Source organism: Aotus nancymaae, unplaced genomic scaffold, assembly GCF_030222135.1.
Source record: "Aotus nancymaae isolate 86718 unplaced genomic scaffold, 86718_ANA_hifiasm-v0.15.2.pri h1tg000057l, whole genome shotgun sequence".
NCBI classification, from domain to species: domain Eukaryota; kingdom Metazoa; phylum Chordata; class Mammalia; order Primates; family Aotidae; genus Aotus; species Aotus nancymaae.
This window is the reverse complement of record NW_026988471.1, coordinates 60,114,627-60,136,516: the sequence shown is the minus strand read 5'-3', so window position 1 is coordinate 60,136,516 and position 21,890 is coordinate 60,114,627. Positions and strand designations below refer to the sequence as shown.

The 21,890-nt window shown below is 37.6% G+C and overlaps 2 protein-coding genes across 5 annotated transcripts in view; one reads left to right on the top strand and one right to left on the bottom strand.

Annotated features, from left to right (window-relative positions):
- The window catches only part of USP34 (ubiquitin specific peptidase 34), a 292,847-nt gene that overhangs the window by 92,386 nt on the left and 178,571 nt on the right, over positions 1-21,890 (top strand). For all 4 annotated transcript variants that reach the window (XM_064364160.1, XM_064364157.1, XM_064364159.1 and 1 more), the window contains exons 7-10: positions 1,093-1,285; positions 3,222-3,283; positions 11,230-11,311; positions 11,398-11,490. In XM_064364160.1, coding sequence (XP_064220230.1) covers positions 1,093-1,285; positions 3,222-3,283; positions 11,230-11,311; positions 11,398-11,490 — 430 coding nt within the window. The remainder of the gene's footprint in view (positions 1-1,092; positions 1,286-3,221; positions 3,284-11,229; positions 11,312-11,397; positions 11,491-21,890) is intronic.
- LOC105734388 (high mobility group protein B3-like) lies at positions 19,412-20,041 on the bottom strand. Its single transcript, XM_064364286.1, has one exon. It carries the CDS (start codon positions 20,024-20,026, stop codon positions 19,412-19,414), a length of 615 nt encoding a protein of 204 aa, XP_064220356.1. The 5' UTR covers positions 20,027-20,041.

Here is a 21,890-nt window from a genome sequence, read left to right as displayed (position 1 = left end):
GAGGCTAAGGTAGGAGGATCACTTGAGCCCAGAAGTTCGAGGATGTGGTGAGCTCTGATTGAGCCATTGCACTCCTGTGTGAGTGACAAAGCAAGACCTCGTTTCATAAAAAATAAAAATAAAAACAATAGCCATTTATTGTTTCTCACAGTTCTCAGATTGGCTAGGCAGTTCTGTTGATCTCTATTGACTTGGCTGAAACTGGATGGTCTGGGTTAGCCTTGTTCACACATTCTGTGATTGTTAGGCTGATTGGTCTTGTGGGGTGAGGGGGAATCTTTTTGTTTGTTTGTCACCTGGGCTAGAGTGCAGTGGCGTGATCTCAGCTCACTGCAACCTCTGCCTCCTGGGTTCAAGCAATTCTCCTGCCTCAGCCTCCTGAGTAGCTGAGATTACAGGTGCCCACCACTGCGCCTGGTTAATTTTTATATTTTTAGTAGAGATGGGGATTTCACTATGTTGGTCAGGCTGCTCTCAAACTCCTGACCTTGTGATCCACCTGCCTTGGCCTCCCAAAGTTCTGAGATTACAGGTGTGAGGCGCTGTGCCCGGCTGAGGGGGAATCTTATATATGTCTTACAGTTGGCTTCATGTCATTTGGAGCATCAGGCACTTCTCATTGATCCAGCAGGCTAACCTTGGTTTCTTGTTTTAGTGATGATAAAGATCCCAGTAAGAGAAGGCAAGCTCAAAGGCTTTTGAAGCTTCTCCTAATGTCATGTCTATTAATATCTCATTGGCCAAAGCAAGTTATATTACAAGGCCCAGATTTAAGGGTGTAGAAATAGGTGACACCTTTTGATGAGAGGATTAGCAAAGTCACATTGCAAAGACTTGTACATACAGTGATGGGAGGAATTTGTGGCCGTTTTGTAATCCATTACAGGCTTTGAGAAACACTAATGTTGAAAGGTTGGACAGTGGAGAATGAATCTGCCAGAGGTTAGACAGGGCCTGAGAGGAAAACCAGAGGTTTGTGGTTTTTGGACACAAAAAAAGGTTAATGCTTACAATGTACATTTTAAATTATTGAGTGGTCTTTAGCAATGCTTTGTGAATTTTTATGTATTTTCTGTTTCTGAATCATTTCAGGTATTTATGCAAGCTCTCTGATCAGGAGTTACGACAGAGTGCAGCTCGTAACATGGCTGACTTAATGTGGAGCACAGTGAAAGAACCATTGGATACAACATTATGCTTTGACAAAGAAAGCCTAGATCTTGCATTTAAGTACTTTATGTCACCCACTTTGACTATGAGGTTGGCTGGATTGAGTCAGATAACAGTAAGCTATATTTGCTTTATTTTTGGTCATTTTTTATTTGCTTTCTGATCTATCATAATAATACTACCCTCTATGGAGCACTTCATATTAGGCATTGTACTGAGTATTTTACATAGATTACTTTGTATGTTCTTCACAAATAATTTCTGTGTTTCCCATATTTTAAATATGAAGAAGTCTGAAGCTTAGATTTATAAGGATTTATACCGTGGGTCCATTTGATTCTGGGTCCAACTCTGTCATTTTGTTTTTCTCCTTTTAAACTATTCAGGTTTTTATATTTATAGATGTTTTCAGAAAGAAAAATAACTGGAGGGGTTTATAAGCAATTGGTTAATTTTTCAGACAGAAACCATAGATTATTGGGCTGTAGGCCACATTTTACTAAATGTTTGTTTTGAACAATCTTAAATACTATTTTTAAATACGACAAAATAACATAAAATCTGTATTCTTGGCTTCTCTTGGTCAGGGGGTTGGAAGAAGGCCTGGTATCCTTGAGTCTGTATTCTTGCATAACAACAGTCTGTTCAAACTAAGTAATTAACTATATCCTTTCGAATGGATATGCCTTTTCTGATTTGTTACAGTCCCCATTTGCTTTATTCTTTTACATTTTTTTTTTTTTTTTTTTTGAGATTGAGCCTTGCTCTTTTGTGGCATGATCAAGGCTCACTGCAACCTCCGCCTCCCAGATTTAAGCGATTGTCCTGCCTCATCCTCCCGAGTAGCTGAGACTATAGACGCACACCACAACACCCAGCTGATTTTTTTTGTATTTTTAGTAGAGACGGGGTTTCACCCTGTTGGCCAGGCTGGTCTCAAACTTCTGACCTCAGATGGTCCACCCGTCTCGGCCTCCCAAAGTGTTGGAATTACAGGCGTGAGCCACCGTGCCCAGCTATGTTTCTGTATTGTTTTTGCTTTTATTTTTTTGAGACAGACTCTAGTTCTGTAGCCAGGCTAGAGTGCAGTGGCACAATCTCGGCTCACTGCAACCTCTGCCTCCTGGGTTCAAGTGATTCTCCTGCCTCCTGAGTAGCTTGGACTATAGATGCCTGCCACCAACCCCAGCTAATTTTTGTAGTTTTAGTAGAGACAGGGTTTTACTATGTTGGCCTGGAGGGTCTTAATCTTCTGACCTTGTGATCTGCCCATGTCGGCCTCCCAAAGTGCTGGAATTACAGTTGTGAGCCACTGCGCCTGGCCGTGGTTTGTTTTTTTTTTTTGGTAGTGTAGTCACACTGAAAATCTGAAATAGCTAGAGTTTACTTATGTGTGTATTGGGTTTCATAAATATAAAAGATACTTGTTGACATTGCCCCAGATAAATTAAATCTTAAATGGGTTTATCTAGGAAGGCTTTTCTGAAACTTTTGTCTTTAATGACATATTACTTGCTCTTTTGCATTAGATGATGGTTGTTGTTGTTTAACTCACTCAGCTTTGTTTTATCCAGTGTACTTAGTGTAATAAAGAATAAATATTATTTGTGGAATGAATTTAGTTTTGTTTTTTTTTTTTTTTTTGAGATGAACTCTTACTCTGTTGCCCAGGCTGGAGTGCACTGGTGTGATCTTGGCTCACTGTAACCTCTACCTCCTGGGTTCAGGTGATTCTCATGTGTTGTACTATGTTGGCCAGGCTAGTCTTGAACTCCTGACCTCAGGTAATCCACCTGCCTTGACCTCCTAAAGTGCTGGGATTACAGGTGTGAGCCACTGTGCCTGGTCCTTATTTAGTATTTTAGTATAACAGAAATACTTTTACTAATTAGGAAGCGTGTGTCTGGTTATGTCTTATATTTTATAGTGTTAATCTAGTTATTAATTGTGATCTACATAAATCAGTTTACCATGTTTCTTAATACCTGCTGACATATGCAAGGATAATTTTTGAAAAAACAAAAATCCTTAATTTCTTTTTTTAATCATAGAATCAACTCCATACCTTCAATGATGTGTGCAATAATGAATCATTAGTATCAGACACAGAAACGTAAGTAGGAGCATTAATTTATATATAAGTATACCATTTTAATGTACAACTGTTTATATGGTAAATTGTAACTTTTGGATTTGAAATTTTTACTAGAAATTCTTTGTTCCATGAAAATTCATATAGTCTCTATCAACCTTTCAGAACATTGTGCTGTCTGTAACATCACTCTTTCTCCCTTTTTTTCTTGAGACAGGATCTTGCCCAGGGTGGAGTACAGTGGTGGGAGCATGGCTCACTGCAGCCTCAAGTTCCCAGGGTCAGGCTGTCCTCCCACCTCAGCCTCCCGGGTAGCTGGGACTACAGGCACATGCCAGCATGCCTGGCTAATTTTTATATTTTTTATAGAGGCATTCGTTGCCCAATCTGGTCTTTACTCTTGGACTCAAGCCATCCACTCGCCTCACCCTCCCAAAGTGTTGGGATTATAGGCATGAGCCACTGAGTTTGTCCACATTTCCCTCTTTAAAAAGCATATACCAACATATAGTACTGTTTGTCACAATATATGAAAACATGCTGTTTATACTGGGTAATTCAGTCTGAAAGAATGTTACTGATAGCTCTCAGAAAGTATGCTGTCTTAATCCAGGCTGCTGCAACAAAGTGCCATAGATTGGATGACTTGTAAACAACAGAAATTTATTTCCCATAGTTCCGGGGGCTGGAAGTCCAAGATCAGGTTGTTGCCAGCATGGTCAAGTTCTGGTGGGGGCCTTGTTTTTGACTGTAGACTGCCATTTTCTTGTTTTATTTTCCATGGTGGAAAGAGTCAGAGAGCTCTCTGGGGTCCCTTTTATAAGGACACTAATCCCATTCAGAAAGGCTCCACCCTCATGACCTAATTATCTCCCAAAGGCCCCATTTCCAATAACATCACATTGGGAGTTAAGATTTTAGCATATGAATTTTTACAGAGGCACAAACTTTCAGCTCATAACACACACTAGTTGTAGAGAAAGAAAAGACCTTATTCAAGACCTTATTCAGTACATTTTATGGGGAAAAACCAAGTTAATGATGCTGATACATGGAAAAAAAGTAGTTTTTATAGCTTAGACTTCTTGGGTTCTGAGAAATATATTTATTCCATTTAATTGTTCATCTAGTTTAGAAATCAGTTCTTAAAATCTCAGTAGGATAGAATATCTTCTCCTTGAACAGAGTTGGATAGCTTTGTTAGAAAATTGGGAATTAAATCTATGAGTCATACTTTAGTGTAACTTCATCATACTACTGTTCTAAGGAGCTAATTTCAGTTGAACCTAGGTCTTCTTGAATTGGAAACCAGAGACTATGTCTGTTGACTCTTTTCCCCTTCAGACTAAAGAGTTCTTATTCTCCCGGTTCTTTTTTAAATGGTATAGTTTTTGGATTTATCAGCATATGAGTCATTCATCTCTGGCAATATTCCTTGTTAGTGGTCCCCTTAAAATGTGTTGCCCAGGATTTTTCATTGCTTTATAAATTCTGGATTATATTAGAAGTGTTATTTCACACCATCAAGACATTATGTAGACCATATTCAATGTATTTATAAAGCTATAGCTCTGTACCAGGCTCAGTGGCTCATGCCTGTATCCTAGCACTTTGGGAGACTTGAGGCGGTCAGATCACTTGAGGCCGGGAGTTCAAGACCAGCCTGACCAACATGGTGAAATTCCATCTCTATTATAAATAACAAAAATTAGCCGGGTGTGTGTACTGTTCTCACAGTACATGCCTGTGAGTTCAGCTATTTTGGTAGCTGAGGCACGAGAATCACTGAAACCTGGAGACAGAGGTTGCAGTGAACTGAGATTGTGCCACTGCAGTCCAACCTGTGTGACAGAGTGAGAGTCTATCTCAAAAACAAAACAAAAAGAGACCTTCAGCTCTGGATTTTCCTTGTCAACCTCTGTGTCCCCTACCCCTCCACCTCCACAAGACCGCTTAAAGAGAGCCTTATATAATTGCTAATTCGATACTCATACTCCATCCATTCCAAAAGGATAAAAGTTTGGAATGTTCACTGCAGTAATAACACAGTCTAGGTGTTGTGTGAGAACAGTGAATAGGGAATAAAAAGGAATTCCAATAAAAAAAAAAAGTAAGGAATATACATCCTAAAGACATGTTTAAGAGAATAGAGAGGAGAGTAAAAGTATCAAGGACTGGTGGTAAAGAGTTAAGATGGGAAGGGAGAGTATACACAGTGTGAAAAAATTGGAGTAAAGAGAAAAAGTATGTGATAAATATTGTTGGTGGCCGTGAGTTGAGTGTTTTTAAGCAGTTTTATTAATGTATAAATACTATACCTGTAAAATTAACTTGTTTTAAATATACAAGTTAATGAATTTTATAATAAATTTTTAGAGTTGTGCAGCTGTCAGCACAGGCCAATTCTAGAACATTTCCATCACTTAAAAAAGATGTATTTTGCCCATTTGTAGCCAGTACCTATTATTTGCAGCATAACTAATTTGTCTCTGTAGGTTTACCCATTTTGGTAAACCTACAGAGACAGATTATTTAAAAGGAATTGAAAAGGAATCAAATGATAGTAGTCTTTTTCATCTGGCTTCTTTTCACTTAGTATACTCTTGTTTGTTTGTTTGAGGTTCACTGAGATTATAGTTTGTCTCAGTACTTTATTCCTTTTTGTTGCTGAAAATATTACGTTGTATAGATATACCACACTTTATCAGTTACCAGTTGATGGGAATTTGATTTGTTTCTACTTTTTGATTAGTATACGTAATGCCATTATAAACATTTATGTAAAGGCCTTTTGTGGTCATATGTTTTCATAGTAGATATTTAGGATTAGAATTGTTGGCTTGCATGATTAGTTTACTTTTAACTGTTGTAGGAGCTGTCAAAACTGTTTTCCAGTATACCTGCATTGTTTTACATTCCCACTAGCATTGTAGGAGGTTTCGAGTTTCTCCCCATTTTTGTTGTTACTGCCTTTTTATTATTGTCATTTAGGGATATAAGGTAGCATTTTGTCTTTTTTTTTTTTTTTTTGAGACAGTCTTGCTCTGTCACTAGGCTGGAGTGCAGTGGCGTGATCTCGGCTCACTGCAACCTCTACCCTCCAGGTTCGAGCAGTTCTCCTGCCTCAGCCTCCCAAGTAGCTGGGATTACATGCATGTGCCACTACACCTGGCTAATTTTGTACTTTTAGTAGAGGCAGGGTTTCTACATGTCGGTCAGGCTGGTCTTGAACACCTGACCTCAGGTGATTTCCCGCCTCGGCCTCCCAAAGTGCTGGGATTACAGGCGTGAGCCACCACACCCAGCCTAAAACATCTTTTTTTGTGGTTATTTGCTATTCTTTTTCTTCGTTCACAACAATGCCCAGTTTTTAATTACATTCTTGCTTATGTTTTATGGCCTAACATGGTCAGTACTACAGACTGTTCTGTGTGTTCTTAAGACTGTACATTCTGCTGTTGTCGTATGGAGTGTTCTGTAGTTGTCTTTTAGGTCAAATTAGTTTGTAGTGTTATTGTCTGTCTCCTATATTCTTGTTGCATTTTCTGCCTAGTTCTATTATTGAAAGTGGGAGGCAAGGCTCAGTGGCTCATGCCTGTAATCCCAGCACTTTGGGAGGCCGAGGTTGGTGGATCACCTGAAGTCTGGAGTTCAAGACCAGCCTGGGCAATATGGTGAAACCCCATCTCTACTAAAAATAAAAAATTAGTTGGGCCTGGTGGTATGCACCTGTAGTCCCGGCTACTCGGGAGTCTGAGGCGGGAGAATCACTTGAACCTGGGAGGTGGCGGTTGCAGTGAGCTGAGATTGCACCACTGCACTCCGCATTCTAGCCTGGGCAACAGAGCAAGACTCTATCTCAAAAAAAATAAAAATAAAAAAGTAGGGATTGAAATTTCCAAATACATTTGATCCTCAGTGTTTGCAGATTAGATCATCTCTGTATGAGCTCTGAAGCAAGATGACAGAGTGCCACCTTGTTTGACTTTATCTGGGAACATGCGTATTGGAAGATTCCAATCTTGACTGCTATGTACATGTCTGTGAGTGACTATGAAAATGCCACAAGTATTGATTTTGGAGTTAAAAATAAATTGCAGCAAATGGATGAATTCACAAATACAGAAACCATGGAAGAGAAGAAAAATATTTTTCTTTCTTCACAAATAATGGAATATTGAGATGAAAGTGTTGAGGGGCAGTAGAATCCCTGGCGCCACTTGGATGGGGTTTGAATCCCAACTCTAGCACTTGTTTAGGCATAGGGGTTGGCCTCAGGCAAGGTATATAAATACTTTTGAACCTGATTTTCTCTCTCTCTCCTCTTTTTTTTTTTTTTTCCAAAGATGGAGTTTTGCTCTGTCGCCTAGGCTGGGGTGCAGTGGCTTTATCTTGGCTCATTGCAACCTCTGCCTCTGGGCTTCCAGCAACTCTCCTGCCTCATCCTCCTGAGTAGCTGGGATTACAGGCTCCTGCAACCACGCCCAGCTAATTTTTGTATTTTTAGTAGAGACAGGGTTTCACCATGTTGGTCAGGCTGGTCTTGAGCTCCTGACTTGGAGCAGTCCACCCGCCTCAGCCTCGCAGTGTGCTGGGATTACAGGTGCGAGCCACCGTGCTTGGCCACTCCGTTTTCTCTTTTGTGAAATAGAGAAAATAGAATCAACCAGTATGAGAGGTTTTTCAGATCCAAGATCTGTGTATTATGTGTATATGATGTACGTATTTCCTATAGGACCAAAGGTTCAGTATTAGCTAATTGAGTGTTTGCTGTTACTCTGTAGAATGTAACTAAGAAGAATTAGCTGCATTGTTGATTTATCTGTTTCTCTTTTCAATTCTGTTCTCAGTTTTTGATTCATTTATTTCAGGAATTCTTTTGTTAGGTCCATATGTGTTCCTGATAACTTGATTTTTTTTTTTTTTTTTTTTTTTTATTCATTTTAAATATCCTTGTTTCTTTTAGACATTTTTTGGCTTACAGTCTATTTTATTTGATGTTAGTATAACCACCAAACCTTTCTTAAGCTTATTGTTGGCATGGTTTATCTTTTTTCCATTCTTTAATTTTCAGTCTGCTTGTTTTGAATCTAAAGTATGTCTTTTGGGGTAGCATATAGTTGGATCTTTAAAAAAAAAATCTAGTCCTGTAATGTCTGCCTTGATTAGAATTTTTAATTCACTAATAATTTTATGTAGCTTATTTTATAGCTGTCATTTTGCTGTTGGTTTTCTGTGTATCTCATATCTTGTTTCTCTATTTCTCGTTTGCTGTCTCATTTTATAGTATATAGGTAGATTGTAGTATGCCATTTTAATTTCATTGATTTAAATATTTTAACAATTATTTTCTTAGCAGTTTTTTGGGTTAAATATGCATTCAACTTCCTCACATTCATACTGACTTAACTCTAATACAATAAAAAACATTGCGTCAACATAGACTGTATTGGATAGAAGTTAGTTATTAATCTTATTCTGGTTCCCTTATGTAGTCTTAGTTGTTTTTCTCTCACTGCTTTAAACCATTTGGCTACAATACGTGTAGATGTGCATTTTGTTGTGTTTATCCTCCTGGAGTTTGTTCTACTTCTTGGATATGTAGATGAATGTGTTTCATCAGCTTTTGGAAGTTTGAGGTATTCATATACTTTTTCTGGCACCGCTTTTCACTTTCTTTGACTTCCATTGCATGTATGTTTTGAGACCTCCGACTAGTGGTTATTAATACTGTTAATTTTATAGTTGTACTGTTATTATGAAAGTCCCTGGGTCTCCTCTTTAAATTTTTGAGAGAGTGTCTTGCTCTGTTGTCCAAGCTGGAGTGCAGCAGCACTATTAATGGCTTACTATAGCCTTGACCTTCTGGACTCATGATCTTCCCACCTTAATCTCCTTAGTAGCTGGGACCACAGACATGACTCACCACACTTGGCTAATTTTATTTTAGATTTGGAAAAACAGGCTGTTACTGTGTTGCTTGCCCAGCCTGACCTCAAAGTCCTAAGCTCAAGCAGTCTCCCCAACCTCAGTCTCCCAAAGTGCTGGGATTACAGGCGTGAGCCATAGCACCAGCCTGGGTCCCCTTTTAATGTCCTTTAGTAGACTTACATAACAGTGAGTTTTTTGTTTTTTGTTTTTTTAGTTTTGTTTCTTGAACTATTATATAAATAAGAGTTGAATCTTATGGATCATTACTTCATTAGAATTACTCAGAAATAGGTAAAATATATCTAGTTTTATTTTAATGTTTTACCTTTTGAGGCCCATATAATTCCTAGTGTTTTTTTTTTGAATAAAAATTGTCAGTATACAATTATATTATAGAATGTAATTCTTTGTTGCAATAAGAAAGTAAATTACTTAACTCTTCCAGTTTATCTATATATAATGTTGAAAAAATTGGGACCTTTTGGTGTACATTTTACTTTGAAACGAATTTTCTTCCACTAATTTTATAATATAGTCATATTGCACTTAATGACAGGGATACATTCTGAGAAATGCATCATGAAGTGATTTCATTGTGCAAACTTACACAAACCTAAATGGTATAACCTGTTGCTCCTAGGCTCCAAGCCTGTACAGCATGTTACTATACTTAATTCTGTTGGCAATTGTAACACTTTGTAAGTATTTATGTGTCTAAATGTATCTAACTGTAGAAAAAATAATGTAAAAAAATTGGCAAAAAAGATAAAATAGGGTATTGCCTGTATGGGATGCTTACCAGGAATGGAGCTTGCAGGACTGGAAGCTGCATTCCTGGTAAGCATCCTATACAGCTCCAACTCTGGGTGAGTTGGTAAGCAATTGCTGAGCAGATGTGAAGGCCTAGGATGTGACTCTACGCTATTGTAGACTTTGTAAGGACCGTATACTTAGGCTACACAAATTATTTAAAAAAATTTTTTCTTCAGTATTAACCTTAGCTTACTCTAACTTTTTATTTAATTTTATAAACTTAAAAATTCTTAAACATTTTGACTCTTATTTAAAACACAAACACATTGTATGGCTGTACTAAAGTATTTTTTTAAAAAAGTTCTATAAGCTTTTTCTTTTCCTTTTTTTTTTTTTTTTACTTTTTAATAATACTCATGGAGCTGTCGTCTCCCATGCTGACAATGCCTTCTTTTTTTTAAACTAGGAAGAGTATTCTTTAAAAATAAAAAGTAAATACATAAACTAGTTACACAGTCATTTATTATCAGGTATTACATACTGTGTGCACATGCTATACTTTGATATGACTGGCAGTGCAGTAGATTTGTTTACATCAGCATTACCACAAACCTGTGAGTAATGCTCTATGACATTATGATTGCCACAGTGTCATTAGGTGATATGAATTGTTCATGTCAATTATAATCTTACTATAATCTTATGAGACCACTGTTGTATATTTGGTCCATCCTTTGGTCTGTCATTGACCAAATCATTATTATGTGGTACATGAATGTCTGTTACTTCACTTTTCATCTATTAGTGGAATCTTTAATAGTATCAGCCAGGAGACTTACAGTTTGGCTTGGGGATAATTCTTTTGTTGTTCATCCTTTTGGTAATCTACTTTCTGATATTATCTCATTATAGAGGGCATGTTGGGAAACCTTTCCTAAATGCTTCAGTACATACTGTGGAAATTAAAAAGGGGAAAGGCAAAGACCTTGAGTAGGATAATACCTCACTAATTCAGTGTTACACCTGTGTACTTAGTGTTACTTGTTACTTTAACTTTTCAGTTATTTGTTGCTTGTTTATAAACTCAGGGAATTTGAATTTATAAATTCAGTATTATATTTCATTCTAGTTAGACTTTTTAGTATTCTGTAAAACTGATTGTATCTAATTCTTTGTTACTGGTATGGGAACAAATTTAGGTTTTCAATTGAGTCTACCTTTTAGACATGAGAAAAGATGACAAAAATATATTTTTAATGTACTAACTATTTTTATTACTTTAGGTCCATTGCAAAAGAACTTGCAGACTGGCTTATTAGCAACAATGTGGTGGAGCATATATTTGGACCAAATTTACACATTGAGGTTTGTGGATGGTTATATGACTTCTCTGTTCTATTGATAGAGAAGAATATTTTAAAAATTAATGATACTAAGTTTTTCTGTTACAGATTATCAAACAGTGCCAAGTGATTTTGAATTTTTTGGCAGCAGAAGGGCGACTGAGTACTCAACATATTGACTGCATCTGGGCTGCTGCACAGGTAATATTAACAGCTCTCATTTGTTGAGTGCTTTGCTTATCAGTGTTCTGAGTGCTTTTCTGTGAGGTAAATTCTATTATCCTGTTTTATAGCTAAGGAGACCAAGACATGGACAAGCTGGGACTGAAATCTGGCTTCCGAGTCTATGTCTTACTATGTTACTGGTAGAATTGAAGGAAGTCAGAGTCAGTCATGTGGAGCTTCTTCATGAAACCATCCTGGTTTAATAAAGAGACATTTTCCTGTTATTCTCATTTATACAGTCTACCCTTCTATCCTGAATTGTTGTATTGGTATGTTTCTTGTCTGTTGTACTTTAAAAAAATTTTTTTGAATAGGCATATATCCACATGATTCAAAATTCCAAAAGTAAATGTAAAAGATACATTACATGTTTTTCCTCAGGCATGCAGTTCTTACCCTTTCAGGTGTATCAGATTTTTTTGTATAAATAGCTAACTATATTAATTTTTCTTCCTTTTTATTTTTCACAATTGTAGCATACCAACCAGACTTTTTATTTATTTTTCTAAACTTAATTTGTTCTGAAGATTTCTCATCAATATATGAAATGCTTTTTATCTTCTTGTAAGATTGTATAGTGTTAAGCCAGGCGCGGTGGCTCACGCCTGTAATCCCAGCACTTTGGGAGGTGGAGGTGGGTGGATCACGAGGTCAAGAGATCGAGACCATCCTGGTCAACATGGTGAAACCCTGTCTCTACTCAAAATACAGAAAATTAGTTGGGGATGGTGGCGCGTGCCTATAATCCCAGCTGCTCAGGAGGCTGAGGCAGGAGAATAGCCTGAACCCAGGAGGCAGAGGTTGCAGTGAGCCGAGATTGCGCCATTGCACTCCAGCCTGGGTAACAGGAGCGAAACTCCGTCTCAAAAAAAAAAAAAAAAAGATTGTATAGTGTTTAATTAAATGTATGCACCATAATTTAACCAATTCCCATTCATGGGCAGTATCTTCCCCCACCCCCAACCCAGTCTGTTTTATTACAAACAGTGCTATGACAAGTCACTTCTAAAGTATTCATTTCATCCTTGTGCAAAACTTTTGTGTAGCTATGATAAATTCCAACTTACAAGTAGAATTAGAATTACTAGGTTAAAGTGTATGTGTGAATAACTTGTGGTAAATACTAGTATGACAGTTTGACTTTCTCCTTAATTTTGTCAGCACATTAAATTTCATCATCTTTGCCAATCTGATGGGTAAAAAGTGATATCATTGGTATTTTAAATTTACGTTTCTTTTATTATGAGTGAGTTTGCCGATCTTGTGCTTAAGAGCCATTTGGTTGCTTTTTCTGGGATTGTCTATTTATATTTTTTGCCATTTATCAATTGTTTTTCTTGTTTAATTTGTAGGAGCTCTTTATGTGTCACTGAAATTGATCTTTGGTTTGTGATTATAACTCATGACTGTATCCTGATTTGATGCATTTCGCTTTGCTTAAGGTGGTTTTTACTGTTCAGTTTCAAAGTTGCGGTTGTAGTTTTTATGGTGTGTGGATATTATATCTTGGTTTGAAATGCCTTCTTTATTCCCAACATTATAAGATAATTCTCCTTAGTTTCTTCCTATACATTTTCTGTTGTAATGACATATCTTAATTGTTGATCCAGCCAAGATTTATGTTAAAGTGTTGTATATGTGTCCAGTTCTCTTCCCTTTTTTGTTGTGTAATTTTCCCAATTCCATTTGTTTACTAACTCTTCATTCTGACTTGAGATATCAGTTTTGTCTTGACTGAATCATTTTTTGAACTTTCTAGACTGACCTAATTATATGTGTAATTATGGTCTATACCAGGGATTGATAAACTCTCTGTTAGTCAACTGTCTGTTTTTGGAAATTTTTGCTACACAGCCATGCTCGTTGTTTTACATATTGTCTGTGGTGGCTTCTGCAGCACAGCAGCAGAGTTCAGTAGTCAGCAGAGATGCTGTTACCCATAATCCTAAAATATTTACTTTCTGATCCTTTAAGAATATGTTTGTTAGAGTTTATACTAATTTTTTTCTTTATGTTTACTTGTATCTTTGTAATATTTAAAAATGCCTGAGACAGCTAGGCATTTCTCATTATTGTCATAACTTTCTGTCTTATTTCTTCATATGAATTTTAGCATTGATGTAAAATGTTTTCATTATGTTAATGATTAATTTGAGAACTGAAGTTCAATCTTTTTGTCCAAAGTATGATACTTTTCTTTTTTCTTTTGCATTATTCATAGTTTCAAAGTTGTTCATATATAGATTTTTATTTCGTGCTATGCTTAATCTTAGGAATTTGGTTTATTTTTCGTTGCTAATATAGTGATTTCTTCAATTATATTTAATTTCTTCCATTATTTTGCTATTTCTTTCATTATATTTAATGATATAGATAATTAAAATAGATTTGATTATTAATGATCTAGGTTTTCAGTATATTTTCTTTGACTTCCCATGTCTAACATCGTGTGCTTGTTTGAGATGGAGTCTCCAGCTCTCCTCTAGGCTGGAGTGCAGTGGTGTAATTAGCTCATTGCAGCCTTGAACTTCTGGGCTTAAGTGAACCTCCCAAGTAGCTGGAACTACAGATACGAGCACCACCTGGCTAATTTGTGTGTGTGTGTGAGTGTGTGTGTGTGTACATGTATGTGTACACACACGCCCTTATACCCATATTTAGATTACTGCCTTATTAGACATTGTTGCATACTGCTAGCATCTGAAGTTGTAATTATACTTGAGTTATAGTCTGGCCACTGCAATAGCCCTTTCTGTATTACATTTTATGATTTTAATCTTATTTCTTCCTGCCCTTTCAGGAACTGTTATCCTGAGGGATTGTTTCTTCCTCTATTACATATTTATATTTCTTGTCTGTACTGGATTGTTTATGTTGTGGGTCACTTCTTATGCCTTTGCTGTTGTGTTTTGTTGCCCAGGCTAGAGTACAGTGATGCAGTCTTGGCTGACTGCAACTTCCACTTCCTGGGCTCAAGTTATCCTCCCACCTCAGCCTCCTGGGTAGCTGGGACTACAGGTGCACACCACCATGCCTGGCTAATTTTTGTATATTTTGCAGAGATGAGGCTGCGCCATGTTGTACAGACTGTTTTCAAACTCATGAGCTCAAGCAATCCTCCTGCCTTGGCCTCCCAAAGTGCTGGGATTTTAGGCATGAGTCACCACACCTGGCCCCATTCATATTTTTAAAAGACAACTAGGTATATGTTGTATATACTCTGGAGTGTCATTTTTTTTTTTTTTTTTTGAGACAAAGTCTTGCTCTGTCTCCAGGCACCAGGCTGGAGTGCAGTGGCGTGATCTCGGCTCACTGCAACGTCCGCCTCCCAGGTTCAAGCAATTCTCCTGCCTCAGCCTCCCTAGTAGCTGGGACTACAGGCGCGTGCCACCATGCCCAGCTAATTTTTGTATTTCAGTAGATACAGGGTTTCACTATGTTGGCCAGGATGGTCTCGATCTCCTGACCTCATGATCCACCCTCTTTGGCCTCCCAGTGTGCTGGGATTACAGGCATGAGCCACCGCACCTGGCCCATAAAATGCTTTTCTAATAGTGCTGTCTCTCAAATGGAGCTCTGTCTGGTAACTTCTGGGGATATAGTATTGGAAGCATAACTACTCTTACTTTTCTCATTGTCTCATCAAGCTTTCATTTCAGGTTGTACGACGAAATGAGATAATGTACACTGGTACCAGTATCTATACTTATATGCAGTTACTTTATATAATTTTCTCCCCCAGAGAAGATCTCTGGTGGATCCGGGTTACCTATACGTTGGCTGCTCTTGTTTTTCTAACTGATGGATGGCTGACAGAAAGAATCACTTTTTATAGAAACCTTCATTTAAGTCCTGTTTCCATCTCCATGTTTCTTCCTTCTGTCAATCAAATCTGTTACTCTCAGCCCGGAATCTTTCCCAGTTATATTGGGAAGGTTGTCTTACCGGCCTCCTCTATAGCTTTCTTAAAACATATTCTGAGCTACAACTTTCTTTACCTGTTACATTTTAAAAAGGTATTCCCAGGCCACCATGATGGCTCACACCTGTAATACCAGCACTTTGGGGTGCTGAGGCGGGAGGATCATGAGATCAGGAGTTCGAGACCAGCCTGACAAACACAGTGAAACCCCGTCTCTACTAAAACATAGGAAAATGAGCTGGGCTTTAGAGGCATATGCCTATAATCCCAGCTACTCAGGAGGCTGAGGCAGGAGAATTGCTTGAACACGGCAGACGGAGGTTGCAGTGAGCCAAGATTGTGCCACTGCACTCTACTTGGGTGACAGAGCAAGACTCCATCCAAAAATAAATAAATAAATAAAAATAAAATATTTCCAGACATTTTAATGTTTCAGAAATTTGTAAAAATCTCGTGTCTGATGGGAACTTTCGTTTTCTTTGTGGATTTGTTTCTTTTTATTGTAAAGTACCATAATGATTTTTCTTCTCTACAGGATGATGAAATTCAACATTTTCTCCTACTTTCTCATTTTCTACCTCCCAGTTTTTATTGTTATTTGCAGATTATGTAGTATAACCATAATTCCCACACTTGTTTAGTATTATGCTATATTTAAGTATGTGACTGATGAATTCTTTTTCCTCAGTCTGTTTTTCTCATTCCTTTCTTCCTTACTCCAGAATTAATTTGTATTTATTTTTCTTATGGATTTCACAGAGTAGGTTTTTGTTTCTCCTGAAGAGAAGTTTGTGCATGTTATATTCCAGAGTTGTATACACTTGAAATGTCTCTTTATGCTTGAAGAAGAGTTTGAGTGAGTGTAAGATACTAAAGCCACTTTTATTCCCCTCAAAACTTTGTAGCAGAAATGATTAGTAGTACATTGTTTTATGAACTAAGAACTTAAGAAACAAAAGGTTTTACCAAAAAGTGTATCTCCTCATCTCCCACTGGCAAGATTTTCTCTCATGTGGTTTTTAAAAATGTTCTTTGATCCTATGAGGGTTTTTATGTTCTGTTTTGTTCTGAGTTTTTGGTTGAAGGCATTTATTTATTTATTTATTTACTTACTTATTTATTTACTTATTTATTTATTTAAGACAGAGTCTTGCTCTGTCGCCCAGGCTTTGGAGTGCAGTTGTGCAATCTTGGCTCACTGCAACAACCTTCGCCTCCCAGAGTCAAGCAATTCTCCTGCCTCTCAGCCTTCCGAGTAGCTGAGATTATAGGCATTTGCCACCACGCCTGGCTAATTTTGGCATTTTTAGTAGAAATGAGGTTTCACCATGTTGGCCAGGCTGGTCTTGAACGCCTGACCTCTTGATCCACCCGCCTCAGCCTTCCAAAGTGCTGGAATCACAGGCATGAGCCACCATGCCTGGCTTTGGGTGAAGGCTTTTAATGTATATGTACTTTTTCTTTTCCTTTTATTTTATATGTTGGTAAAATATGCATAACATAAAATTTACCATTTTCACCGTTTATAAGTGTACAAGTCAGTGGGATTAAAGATAATCGTAATGTTGTGTAACTATCACTGCTATCAGTACCCAAAACATTTTCATCATCACTAGTAACAACTTTGTACTAATAAAATAACCCTTAATTTCCTCCCTCCTTTCAGCCCCTTGTTTCTTCTATTTTACATTCCTTTTTTTGCTGTATCAGTCATGCTGGATGCAGCAGCATGATTACAGCTCACTGCTGCAACCTTAAAACTCCTGGGCTCAAGTGACCCTCCAGCCCGAGGCTCCTGAGTAGCTGGGACTAAAGTGTGCCCAGCTAATTTTTATATTTTTTGTAGACATGGGGTCTTGTATTGCTCAGGCTGGTCTCCAGTGTTTGCACTCAGACCATTCTCTTGCGTCAGTCTCCCAAAGTGCAGGGATTACAGATGTGAGCCACCATGCTCAGCTGTTTTACATTCTGTTATCTTCTGTCTCCATGAATTTGCTTATTCTAGCTACCTCATATAAGTGAAATAATAATATTTGTTCTTCTGTGTGTGGCTTACTTCAATGAACATAGTGTTTCCAAAGTCAGTCTGTCATAGCATACATTAAAATTTCATTCCTTTTATGACTAATATTCTGTTGTATGTATATACTATATTTACTCATCCACCAGTGGACATTTGTGTTGTTTCAGCCTTTTGGATATTAGGAGTAATGCTGCTGTGAATGTGGATTTACAAATATCTGCTCAGTTTTCTGCTTTCAGTTCTTTTGTATATATAGTCATGCATTGTGTAACCATGTTTCAGTCAACAACAAACCACATACATATATGACAGTGTTCCTATAAGATTATAATGGAGCTTATTATAATTCCTGTCATCTGATAACATTGTCATAGCTGTCCTAATGTAGTGCAACAAATTTTCTTTTCTGTGTTTACATACATGAAAACTTATTGAGTTACAGTTGCCTATAGTATTCAGTACAGTAACATGCTGTACAAGTTTGTAGCCTAGGAGCAGTAAACTATAGCATATAGCCTAGGTGTGTAGTAGATGCTACCATCTTTTGTGTAAGTATACTCTGATTTTCCCAAGAGGTCATTTCTCAGAACGTATCCCTATCCTTAAGTGACACATGACTGTATACCTAGGAATGTCTGGATTACATGGTAATTCTGTGTTTAACTTTCAAGAAACCACCAAACTGTTTTGCACAGCAGTTGCACCATTTTACATCATTACCAACAATACCAGAGGGTTCTGGTTTCTCCACATCCTTGCCAGTACTTATTACTTGCCTTTTGAAAAAAAATTCACCTATTCTAGTAGGTGTGAATTTATGTCTAATTGTGGTTTTTATTTGCATTTTCCTCATGATTAATTATATTGAACACACTTTCCTGTTCTGGTTGGCTGTTTGCATATTTGCTTTGGAGAAATGTCTGTTCATGTCTTTTGCCTATTTTTGTTTGGATTTTGTTTGGTTTTCTTTTGAGTTTTAAAAAACAAATTCTGGCTCATGCCTGTAATCCCAGCACTTTGGGAGGCCGAGGCAGGTGGATCATGAGATCAGGAGATCGAGACCATCCTGGCCAACATGGTGAAACCTCATCTCTACTAAAAAAAAAAAAAAAATTAACTGGGTATGGTGGCTCATGCCTATAGTCTCCGCTACTCAGGAGGCTGAAGCAGGAGAATAGCATGAACCGGGGAGGCACAGGTTACAGTGAGCCGAGATTATGCCACTGCACTCCAGCCTGCAAGACTCCATCTGTATATTTTTTATTATAATATAAATACATATATTTGTATACATAAATATATTGTGTATGTGTATGCGTGTATATATACAGTGGTTCGATCATAGCTCATTACAGCCTTGACTTCCTGCACTCAGGTGATCTTCCTGCCTCAGCCTCTTAAATAGCTAGGACTACAGACTAATAATATTCTGGATATTAGTCTTTTTATCGGGTATATAATTTGTGTATAATTTCTCCAAGTCTATGTTTTTCTTTTTAAATTGAGATTTAATATGCAAATATTGAGAAATATTATACAAATATATAAAAATTATATATTTAAGGTGTACAACTTGATTTAATCTGCATATACATTGTGAAATAGTCACTACAATTAAGCTAATTCACATATCTATTCCCACACAGTTACCATTTTCTCTCAAGTATGCAATATAGTATTGTTAACTATAGTCACATTGCTGTACATGAGCTCTCGAAAATTTACTCATTTTGCAGAACTTTATACTTTTTTTTAACGATGTCAACTTGTTTCTCTCTCCTCCTGTACTCTCTGCTCTTTTGACTAAATTCATCATGTAAGTGAGACTGTGCAGTATTTATCTGTCTGTGTCTAGTTTATTTCACCTATTATGTTTTCTAGGGTCAGTCATATTGTCAAAAATGGAAGGATTTCCTTTTTTTTTTTTTTTTTTTTTCAGATAAACAGTTTTTTTATTCATCCTCCTCCTCCTCCTCCTCCTCCTCTTCCTCTTCCTCCTCCTCTTCCTCCTTGTCTTCTTCCTCTTCCACTTTTTTCCGGGCAACTTTAGCGGGACCCTTTGCACCATCGAACTTTCCTTTCGACTTGTAGTCAGCAACATCCTTCTCATACTTCTCCTTCAGCTTCGCCGCCTTAGTGATGTAAGGCTGCTTTTCGCTGTCATTTAGGTTAATCCACATCTCACCCAGCTTTTTTGCCACGTCTCCAATAGAGATGCCAGGGTTTGTGGATTTGATCTTGGGGCGGAATTCTGAGCAGAACAGGAAGAAGCCAGACGGTGGCCTTTTGGGGGCATTAGGATCCTTCTTCTTCTTGCCTCCCTTAGCTGGTCCATAATCCTTCATTTCCCGATCATAGCACACTTTATCCGCCTTTGCCATTTCATCAAATTTAGATTTCTCTTTCCCGGACATTGTCTTCCACCTCTCAGAGCATTTCTTGGAAAATTTTGCAAAATTGACAGGGACCTCTGGATTTTTCTTCTTACGTTCTTCTCTGCACGTCTGCACAAAGAAGGCATAAGCAGACATCTTGCCCTTTGGTTTCTTAGGGTCACCTTTAGCCATCCTGACTGTATCGTTCGCTAGTCTGGGCAGCGCAGGGCAGGATGCGCTGCTCAGCACTCCCCAGCCTCGCACTAGCTGCCTCCATGAGAGCCGCCTCTCCTTTTTTGTTTTTAAAGCTGAATAATCTGTGTGTGTGTGTGTATCACGTTTTGTTCATCTGTGGAAAGACATTTAGTTTTTTCCCATATCTTGGCTCTTGATGATAATACTGCAGTGAATGTGAGAGTGAAGATATCTCTGAGATACTGATTTTATTTCCTTTGGATATATATCCAGAAGTGGGATTCTGGATCATAACATAAAATCTGTTTAATTTTTTGAGGAATGTCCATATTGCTTTGAAAAATGATTGTACCAGTTTTCATTCCCCCCAGCAGTGTATGAAGATTCCCCTTTCGCCACATACTTGGTAACATTTGTCTTTTGATAATAGCTGTTACAGCGTAGGTGTGAGATGGTATCTCATGCTTTTGATTTACGTTTCTCTGATAATTAGTAATATTGAGCAGCTTTTATACTTGTTGGCTGTATGTATGTCTTTTTTTGAGAAATGTTGTTTTTTGGTTTTGTTTTGCTATTGATGTATATGAGTTTCTTAAATATTCTCGATATTAAATAGTTTGTAAATATTTTCTTCCATTGTGTAGGTTGCCTTTTCATGCTGTCGTTTGTTTGCTCTGCAGAAGCTTGTTGGTTTGATGAGATCTCAATTGTGTATTTTTGCTTATGTTGCCTGTGCTAATCGTTCCTGTCAAAAAAATTATTTCCTAGACCATTGTCAAGAAGCTTATTTATTTATTTATTTATTATTTATTTATTTTTTCTTGTATTTTTTCAAGAAGCTTTTTACCTGTCACCTTCTAGTAGTTTTACAGTTCTAGGTCTTAAATGTACTTTTATGTTTTTAACCCATTTTAAGTTGATTTTTGTATGTGGTATAAAATAAGGATCCAATTTAATTCTCTATGTGGATATCAGGATTTCCCATCACCTTGTGTTGGAGACTGTCCTTTCCCTATCATGTTCTTGGCATCCTTCTCTAAGATGAGTTGACTGTAGATGCATGGATTTATATCTGGGCTTTTTATTTGTTCTGTGGGTCCATATGTTTGTTTTTATGTCAGTACCATATATATAATATATTTTTAAGGGACAGGGTCTTGCTCTGTTGTCCAGGTTGGAGTACAGTGGTTCTATCATAGCTCATTATGGCCTTGACTTCCTGCACTCAGGTGATCTTCCTGCCTTATCCTCTCAAATAGTTAGGACTACAAGCACATGCCATTGTGCCTGACTAATTTTTAATTTTTTAAAATTGTTTTATAGAGAATGGATCTTACTATGTTGCTCAGGCTGGTATCCAAACTCCTGGCCTCAAGCAGTCTTCCTGCCACAGCCTCCCAGAGTGTTGAGATTACATGTGTGAGCCACTGCACATGGCCCATATTGTTTTGATTACTGTAGCCATGGTAATGTATTTTGGAATTAGAAAATGTGATACCTCCAGCCCTATTCTTACTCAAGATTGTTTTTGCTATTTGGGGTCTTTTTGTAATTCTGTATAAATTTTAGTATTTTTTTTTCTATTTTTGTAAGGAATGCCATTGAGGCCCGGTGTGGTGGCACATGCCTATAATCCCAGCACTTTGGGGAGGCCAAGGCGGGTGGATAGCTTGAACTCAGAAGTTTGAGACTAGCCTGGGTAACATGACGAACCCCTGTCTCTACCAAAAATGCAAAAAACTAGCTAGATGTGGTGGTATATGCCTGTAGTCCTAGCTACATGGGGGGCTGAGGTGGAGAATTGCTTGAGCCCAAGAAGTCAAGGCTGCAGTGAGCCGAGCTTGCGCCACCGTATGCCAGT

What these genes read in the sequence shown, in the direction of transcription:
- LOC105734388 (XM_064364286.1), bottom strand. Translation starts at nt 20,026, where the DNA reads ATGGCTAAAGGTGACCCTAAGAAACCAAAGGGCAAGATGTCTGCTTAT.